Raw genomic sequence first — 9,636 nt, forward strand, 5'->3', positions numbered from 1 at the left:
ACACACACACACACACACTGGAGATAGAGAGAGTGGGGAGAGAGAGAGACACACACACACTGGAGATAGAGAGAGTGGAGAGACAGGCACACACACAGGAGATAGAGAGTGGAGAGACAGAGAGAGAGATAGAGACAGACACACAGGAGAGAGAGAGAGTGGAGAGAGAGGGAGACAGAGTGGTGAGAGAGACATGCAAGAGACAGGGGAGGGGGTGGGGGGGAGAGGGAGAGTGAGAGAGACAGACATACTGGAGACAGAGAGCGTGGAGAGAGAGAGGGAGAAAGGGTTGGGAGAGAGGCAAGGAGGGGAAGAGGGACAGACAGAGACAAACCAGGCAGACAGCGATGGGGAGAAGGAGCAGGCATTAAACTGAGGAAAGAGACAGCTCGAACCTGGGTGAGAAAGAGGTGCTAATATTAAATTCCCCACTGTCGAATCAGTCATTGCAAGAACCAGGAGAGGAGAGAGGTCAGCATTCTGAAAGGCAAGCAACCACGCTGCCCTGTGCTTAGCGTGCTCCTGTCCTCTCCCTGCCGCGTTCTTGCCCCTGTATTTACCATGCCACTTTGCTTTGTATACAGTCCCGAAAGACCCTGCTCCAATCCTTTTCAGTATGTTTATCTCGCTGCCTTGGATCTCCCAGTAGATGCTGGAATCTCTGTACGGCCGCGCCCTCTGGAAAACAAGCAAGACGGAGTTAATCACACACCGCAGAGTGGGCGGCCCCTCACTCACAGGGTGATCTCTCCGAAAGGACCCCCTCTCCCAGGGGGGGGGGGGAGGGGGGGGGGGGGGGGGGGGGGGGGGGGGGGGGGGGGGGGGGGGGGGGGGGGGGGGGGGGGGGGGGGGGGGGGGGGGGGGGGTGGGGGGGGGGGGGGGGGGGGGGGGGGGGGGGGGGGGGGGGGGGGGGGGGGGACCCCCTCTCCCATAGGGAGACCCTTCACTCAAAGGCCGATTACCACTCCCCCAATTCAGTTCCGACAGACTCAAAACAGTGGTGTGAAGTTAACGGAACACCCACAGACAGCGGCTGCGTTAGCTCATGCTGATACGCCCCGGGTCGTGTTCGCCTTCGTTTTGCACCCCGGGCCGCGTTAGCCTGTGTAATGCACTCCAGCCTGTGTTGTAGCCCGTAGACGTCGGCAATCGGAGCAGGATGAGGGCATACAGCCCCTCTAGCCTGCTCCTGCACTCCCCCACTAACCCCCCCTCCCCGTCCCCTACCCCTACCCTTGCCCGGCTGTTACCCTGTCACTGACTTTCTGCCACGTTACTCTTAGCGGGTCTTAAGGAGCTTCATCTCGAATAAGGTCGCGTGCATACCTGGAGTGCTGGGTACAGTTCTGGGTCCTGGTACCCGTGCCCGCCCGTGACCCGAGCACCCGCCGCTCTGCTCACCACTTTCCTCCTGTCGTCCGACGACGACAGTTTCCTCTCCCGGTTTGGCGTCACCGGCGACTTGGGCTGCGGAGTCGCTGGTCCCTGCGGTGAGGCCGAGTAGGGCGGGCTGGGTGACTGCTTGCAGGACCCTGGGGGGGGGGGGGGGGGGAGAGGGAAAATCAGAGGTCACAGCGTCACGCTCCCACGAGAGGTGTCAAACACCCACCCCGCCTCAAGTACCGCCGTACAGCCACCCCGGTGAACTGCACGCCTGCCCCGACCCGCGTGTACTGTCCTTTTCTTCCCCATGTAGTACACACCCACCCATTCCGTAATCCGGGCCCCTGCGTTCTGTACCCCGGGCCCCTGTGTGTGTTATACCCTGAGCCCCTGTGTGTTATACCCTGGACCCCTGTGTGTGTTATACCCTGAGCCCCTGTGTGTTATACCCTGGACCCCTGTGTGTGTTATACCCTGAGCCCCTGTGTGTTATACCCTGGACCCCTGTGTGCGTTATACCCTGGGCCCCTGTGTGTGTTATACCCTGGGTCCCTGTGTGTGTTATACCCTGGGCCCCTGTGTGTGTTATACCCTGGGTCCCTGTGTGTGTTATACCCTGGGCACCTGTGTGTGTTATACCCTGGTCCCTGTGTGTGTTATACCCTGGGTCCCTGTGTGCGTTATACCCTGGACCCCTGTGTGTGTTATACCCTGAGCCCCTGTGTGTTATACCCTGGACCCCTGTGTGTGTTATACCCTGAGCCCCTGTGTGTTATACCCTGGACCCCTGTGTGTGTTATACCCTGGGTCCCTGTGTGTGTTATACCCTGGGTCCCTGTGTGTGTTATACCCTGGGCCCCTGTGTGTGTTACACCCTGGGTCCCTGTGTGTGTTATACCCTGGGTCCCTGTGTGTGTTATACCCTGGTCCCTGTGTGTGTTATACCCTGAGCCCCTGTGTGTTATACCCTGGTCCCTGTGTGTGTTATACCCTGAGCCCCTGTGTGTGTTATACCCTGGTCCCTGTGTGTGTTATACCCTGAGCCCCTGTGTGTTATACCCTGGTCCCTGTGTGTGTTATACCCTGAGCCCCTGTGTGTGTTATACCCTGGTCCCTGTGTGTGTTATACCCTGAGCCCCTGTGTGTGTTATTCCCTGGGCCCCTGTGTGTGTTATATCCTGGGCCCCTGTGTGTGTTATTCCCTGGGCCCCTGTGTGCGTTATACCCTGGTCCCTGTGTGTGTTATACCCTGAGCCCCTGTGTGTGTTATTCCCTGGGCCCCTGTGTGCGTTATATCCTGGGCCCCTGTGTGTGTTATACCCTGGGCCCCTGTGTGTGTTATACCCTGGGTCCCTGTGTGTGTTATACCCTGGTCCCTGTGTGTGTTATACCCTGAGCCCCTGTGTGTGTTATACCCTGGGCTCCTGGTCCCTGTGTGTGTTATACCCTGGGTCCCTGTGTGCGTTATTCCCTGGGCCCTTGTGTGTGTTATACCCTGGGTCCCTGTGTGCGTTATACCCTGGTCCCTGTGTGTGTTATACCCTGGGCTCCTGGTCCCTGTGTGTGTTATACCCTGGTCCCTGTGTGTGTTATACCCTGGGTCCCCTGTGTGTGTTATACCCTGGGTCCCCGTGTGTGTTACACCCTGGGTCCCTGTGTGTGTTATACCCTGGGTCCCTGTGTGTGTTACACCCTGGGTCCCTGTGTGTGTTATACCCTGGGTCCCTGTGTGCGTTATACCCTGGGCCCCTGTGTGTGTTGTACCCTGGGTCCCCGTGTGTGTTACACCCTGGGTCCCTGTGTGTGTTATACCCTGAGCCCCTGTGTGTGTTATACCCTGGGTCCCCGTGTGTGTTATATCCTGGGTCCCTGTGTGTGTTATACCCTGGGCCCCTGTGTGTGTTATACCCTGGGCCCTTGTGTGTGTTACACCCTGGGTCCCTGTGTGTGTTATACCCTGGGTCCCTGTGTGTGTTATACCCTGGGCCCTTGTGTGTGTTACACCCTGGGCCCTTGTGTGTGTTATACCCTGGGCCCCTGCGTTCTGTACCCCGGGTCCCTGTGTGTGTTATACCCTGGGCCCCTGTGTGTGTTACACCCTGGGCCCTTGTGTGTGTTATACCCTGGGCCCCTGTGTTCTGTATCCTGGGTCCCTGTGTGTGTTATACCCTGGGCCCCTGTGTGTGTTACACCCTGGGTCCCTGTGTGTGTTATACCCTGGGCCCCTGTGTTCTGTACCCTGGGTCCCTGTGTGTGTTATACCCTGGGCCCCTGTGTGTGTTATACCCTGGGCCCTTGTGTGTGTTATACCCTGGGCCCCTGCGTTCTGTACCCTGGGTCCCTGTGTGTGTTATACCCTGGGCCCCTGTGTTCTGTACCCTGGGTCCCTGTGTGTGTTACACCCTGGGTCCCTGTGTGTGTTATACCCTGGGCCCCTGTGTTCTGTACCCTGGGTCCCTGTGTGTGTTATACCCTGGGCCCCTGTGTGTGTTATACCCTGGGCCCTTGTGTGTGTTATACCCTGGGCCCCTGCGTTCTGTACCCTGGGTCCCTGTGTGTGTTATACCCTGGGCCCCTGTGTTCTGTACCCTGGGTCCCTGTGTGTGTTATACCCTGGGTCCCTGTGTGTGTTATACCCTGGGCCCCTGTGTTCTGTACCCTGGGTCCCTGTGTGTGTTATACCCTGGGCCCCTGTGTGTGTTATACCCTGGGCCCTTGTGTGTGTTATACCCTGGGCCCCTGCGTTCTGTACCCTGGGTCCCTGTGTGTGTTATACCCTGGGCCCCTGTGTTCTGTACCCTGGGTCCCTGTGTGTGTTATACCCTGGGCCCCTGTGTGTGTTATACCCTGGGCCCCTGTGTGCGTTATACCCTGGGCCCCTGTGTTCTGTACCCTGGGCCCCTGTGTGTGTTACACCCTGCGCCCTTGTGTGTGTTATACCCTGGGCCCCTGCGTTCTGTACCCCGGGTCCCTGTGTGTGTTATACCCTGGGCCCCTGTGTGTTACACCCTGGGCCGCTGTGTTCTGTACCCTGGGTCCCTGTGTGTGTTATACCCTGGGCCCCTGTGTGTGTTATACCCTGGGCCCCTGTGTGTGTTATACCCTGGGCCCCTGCGTTCTGTACCCCAGGTCCCTGTGTGTGTTATACCCTGGGCCCCTGTGTGTGTTACACCCTGGGCCCCTGTGTGTGTTACACCCTGGGCCCTTGTGTGTGTTATACCCTGGGCCCCTGCGTTCTGTACCCCAGGTCCCTGTGTGTGTTATACCCTGGGTCCCTGTGTGTGTTATACCCTGGGCCCCTGTGTGCGTTATACCCTGGGCCCCTGTGTTCTGTACCCTGGGTCCCTGTGTGTGTTATACCCTGGGCCCCTGTGTGTGTTATACCCTGGGCCCCTGTGTGTGTTATACCCTGGGTCCCTGTGTGTGTTATACCCTGGGCCCCTGTGTGTGTTACACCCTGGGCCCCTGTGTGTGTTATACCCTGGGCCCCTGCGTTCTGTACCCCAGGTCCCTGTGTGTGTTATACCCTGGGTCCCTGTGTGCGTTATACCCTGGGCCCCTGTGTGCGTTATACCCTGGGCCCCTGTGTGCGTTATACCCTGGGCCCCTGTGTGTGTTATACCCTGTGCCCCTGTGTTCTGTACCCCGGTTCCCTGTGTGTGTTATACCCTAGGTCCCTGTGTGTGTTACACCCTGGTCCCTGTGTGTGTTATACCCTGTGCCCCTGTGTTCTGTACCCCGGTTCCCTGTGTGTGTTACACCCTGGGCCCCTGTGTTCTGTACCCTGGGTCCCTGTGTGTGTTACACCCTGGGCCCCTGTGTTCTGTACCCTGGGTCCCTGTGTGTGTTACACCCTGGGTCCCTGTGTGTGTTATACCCTGTGCCCCTGTGTTCTGTACCCCGGTTCCCTGTGTGTGTTATACCCTGGGCCCCTGTGTGTGTTATACCCTGGGCCCCTGTGTGTGTTACACCCTGGGCCCCTGTGTGTGTTATACCCTGGGCCCCTGTGTGTGTTATACCCTGGGCCCCTGTGTGTGTTACACCCTGGGCCCTTGTGTGTGTTACACCCTGGGCCCCTGCGTTCTGTACCCCGGGTCCCTGTGTGTGTTATACCCTGGGCCCCTGTGAGTGTTACACCCTGGGTCCCTGTGTGCGTTATACCCTGGGCCCCTGTGTGTGTTACACCCTGGGTCCCTGTGTGTGTTATACCCTGGGCCCCTGTGTGTGTTATACCCTGGGTCCCTGTGTGTGTTATACCCTGGGCCCCTGTGTGTGTTATACCCTGGGCCCCTGTGTGTGTTACACCCTGGGCCCTTGTGTGTGTTATACCCTGGGCCCCTGCGTTCTGTACCCCAGGTCCCTGTGTGTGTTATACCCTGGGCCCCTGTGTGTGTTACACCCTGGGTCCCTGTGTGCGTTATACCCTGGGCCCCTGTGTTCTGTACCCTAGGTCCCTGTGTGTGTTACACCCTGGGTCCCTGTGTGTGTTACACCCTCGGCCCCTGTGTGTGTTATACCCTGGGTCCCTGTGTGTGTTATACCCTGGGCCCCTGTGTTCTGTACCCTGGGTCCCTGTGTGTGTTATACCCTGGGTCCCTGTGTTCTGTACCCTGGGCCCCCGTGTGTGTTATACCCTGGGTCCGTGTGTGTGTTACACCTTGGGCCCCTGTGTGTGTTATTCCCTGGGGCCCTGTGTCTGTTACACCCTGGGGCCCTGTGTGTGTTACACCCTGGGTCCCTGTGTGTGTTATTCCCTGGGTCCCTGTGTGTGTTATACCCTGGGCCCCTGTGTGTGTTATACCCTGGGCCCCTGTGTGTGTTACACCCTCGGCCCCTGTGTGTGTTATACCCTGGGTCCCTGTGTGTGTTATACCCTGGGCCCCTGTGTTCTGTACCCTAGGTCCCTGTGTGTGTTACACCCTGGGTCCCTGTGTGTGTTACACCCTCGGCCCCTGTGTGTGTTATACCCTGGGTCCCTGTGTGTGTTATACCCTGGGCCCCTGTGTTCTGTACCCTGGGTCCCTGTGTGCGTTATACCCTGGGCCCCTGTGTTCTGTACCCTAGGTCCCTGTGTGTGTTACACCCTGGGTCCCTGTGTGTGTTACACCCTCGGCCCCTGTGTGTGTTATACCCTGGGTCCCTGTGTGTGTTATACCCTGGGCCCCTGTGTTCTGTACCCTGGGTCCCTGTGTGTGTTATACCCTGGGTCCCTGTGTTCTGTACCCTGGGCCCCCGTGTGTGTTATACCCTGGGTCCGTGTGTGTGTTACACCTTGGGCCCCTGTGTGTGTTATTCCCTGGGGCCCTGTGTCTGTTACACCCTGGGGCCCTGTGTGTGTTACACCCTGGGTCCCTGTGTGTGTTACACCCTGGGTCCCTGTGTGTGTTATTCCCTGGGTCCCTGTGTGTGTTATACCCTGGGCCCCTGTGTGTGTTATACCCTGGGCCCCTGTGTGTGTTATACCCTGGGCCCCTGTGTGTGTTACACCCTGGGCCCTTGTGTGTGTTATACCCTGGGCCCCTGCGTTCTGTACCCCGGGTCCCTGTGTGTGTTATACCCTGGGCCCCTGTGTGTGTTACACCCTGGGTCCCTGTGTGCGTTATACCCTGGGCCCCTGTGTGCGTTACACCCTGGGCCCTTATGTGTGTTACACCCTGGGCCCCTGCGTTCTGTACCCCGGGTCCCTGTGTGTGTTATACCCTGGGCCCCTGTGTTCTGTACCCTGGGTCCCTGTGTGTGTTACACCCTGGGTCCCTGTGTGTGTTATTCCCTGGGTCCCTGTGTGTGTTATACCCTGGGCCATTGTGTTCTGTACCCTGGGTCCCTGTGTGTGTTATTCCCTGGGTCCCTGTGTGTGTTATTCCCTGGGTCCCTGTGTGTGTTATACCCTGGGCCATTGTGTTCTGTACCCTGGGTCCCTGTGTGTGTTATACCCTGGGCCATTGTGTTCTGTACCCTGGGTCCCTGTGTGTGTTATACCCTGGGCCATTGTGTTCTGTACCCTGGGTCCCTGTGTGTGTTATACCCTGGGTCCCTGTGTGTGTCATACCCTGGGCCCCTGTGTTCTGTACCCTGGGTCCCTGTGTGTGTTATACCCTGGGTCCCTGTGTGTGTTATACCCTGGGCCCCTGTGTTCTGTACCCTGGGTCCCTGTGTGTGTTATACCCTGGGCCCCTGTGTTCTGTACCCTGGGTCCCTGTGTGTATTATACCCTGGGCCCTTGTGTTCTGTACACTGGACCCGGTGTTCTGGAACATATCGAGTTCTCCATCAGCTTCCTCTTGGGACCCGGTCCGGAGGAAACACGGTCAGTTAAACCTAGAAACATAGGCCTATCCACCATTCAAAAAAGATCATGGTTGATGGTCTAATTCAGTACCCTATTCCCGCTTTCACCCCATATCCATTTGGCATGAAGAAATATATCTATCTCCTTGAATATATTTAATGACTTAGCCTCCACTGCCTCCTGCGGTAGAGAATTCCACAGGATCACCACCCTCTGAGTGAAGAAATTTCTCCTCATCCCGATTCTAAATGGCATACCCCATATCCTGAAACTGTGACCCCTGGTTCTGGACTCCTCAGCCATCGGGAACATCCTCCCTGCATCGGGCCTGTCTAGTCCTGTTCGAATTTTATAGGTTTCTATCAGATGCCGTCTCAAGAAAGTGAAACAGGAAACAACGAATAAACTTACCAACGACATGAGATTTCAGTGCATCCTGCAACATAGAAAACATGAAACCATCAGCCCAAGAGAAACAGCTCAGCAATGAAGAAGAAACTTGAAACAAATGTGTTCAGCACCATGACATCAAACACAGGAAGACAGTAAACACCAATACTCAGTAACACAGAGTCTCACTGTCCGATAAATCCCAATACTCAGTAACACAGAGTCTCACTGTCCTATAAACCCCAATACTCAGTAACACAGAGTCTCACTGTCCTATAAACACCAATACTCAGTAACACAGAGTCTCACTGTCCGATAAACACCAATACTCAGTTACACAGAGTCTCACTGTCCTATAAACACCAATACTCAGTAACACAGAGTCTCACTGTCCTATAAACACCAATACTCAGTAACACAGAGTCTCACTGTCCTATAAACACCAATACTCAGTAACACAGAGTCTCACTGTCCGATAAACACCAATACTCAGTAACACAGAGTCTCACTGTCCTATAAACACCAATACTCAGTAACAGAGTCTCACTGTCCTGTAAACACCAATACTCAGTAACACAGAGTCTCACTGTCCTATAAACACCAATACTCAGTAACACAGAGTCTCACTGTCCTGTAAACACCAATACTCAGTAACACAGAGTCTCACTGTCCGATAAACACCAATACTCAGTAACACAGAGTCTCACTGTCCTGGAAACACCAATACTCAGTAACACAGAGTCTCACTGTCCTGTAAACACCAATACTCAGTAACACAGAGTCTCACTGTCCTATAAACACCAATACTCAGTAACACAGAGTCTCACTGTCCTATAAACACCAATACTCAGTAACACAGAGTCTCACTGTCCTATAAACACCAATACTCAGTAACACAGAGTCTCACTGTCCTATAAACACCAATACTCAGTAACACAGAGTCTCACTGTCCTGTAAACACCAATACTCAGTAACACAGAGTCTCACTGTCCTGTAAACACCAATACTCAGTAACACAGAGTCTCACTGTCCTATAAACACCAATACTCAGTAACACAGAGTCTCACTGTCCTATAAACACCAATACTCAGTAACACAGAGTCTCACTGTCCTGAAAACACCAATACTCAGTAACACAGAGTCTCACTGTCCTGTAAACACCAATACTCAGTAACACAGAGTCTCACTGTCCTATAAACACCAATACTCAGTAACACAGAGTCTCACTGTCCTATAAACACCAATACTCAGTAACACAGAGTCTCACTGTCCTATAAACACCAATACTCAGTAACACAGAGTCTCACTGTCCGATAAACACCAATACTCAGTAACACAGAGTCTCACTGTCCTGTAAACACCAATACTCAGTAACACAGAGTCTCACTGTCCGATAAACACCAATACTCAGTAACACAGAGTCTCACTGTCCGATAAACACCAATACTCAGTAACACAGAGTCTCACTGTCCGATAAACACCAATACTCAGTAACACAGAGTCTCACTGTCCTGTAAACCCCAATACTCAGTAACAGAGTCTCACTGTCCAATAAACACCAATACTCAGTAACA

The 9,636-nt window shown here is 55.2% G+C and overlaps 1 protein-coding gene across 1 annotated transcript in view; it reads right to left on the bottom strand.

Annotated features, from left to right (window-relative positions):
- Positions 1–8,108, bottom strand: part of LOC137364566 (RAF proto-oncogene serine/threonine-protein kinase-like) — a gene marked incomplete at its 5' end in the record, with an annotated part of 32,529 nt that extends 24,421 nt beyond the window's left edge. Inside the window, 3 exons of the mRNA XM_068027686.1 lie at positions 561–678; positions 1,327–1,532; positions 8,084–8,108. Of these exons, the coding sequence (XP_067883787.1) occupies positions 561–678; positions 1,327–1,532; positions 8,084–8,108 (349 nt within the window). The remainder of the gene's footprint in view (positions 1–560; positions 679–1,326; positions 1,533–8,083) is intronic.
- Between the last annotated feature and the right edge of the window lie 1,528 nt (positions 8,109–9,636).

The sequence above is a fragment of the Heterodontus francisci genome, unplaced genomic scaffold, assembly GCF_036365525.1.
Source record: "Heterodontus francisci isolate sHetFra1 unplaced genomic scaffold, sHetFra1.hap1 HAP1_SCAFFOLD_906, whole genome shotgun sequence".
NCBI classification, from domain to species: Eukaryota; Metazoa; Chordata; class Chondrichthyes; order Heterodontiformes; family Heterodontidae; genus Heterodontus; species Heterodontus francisci.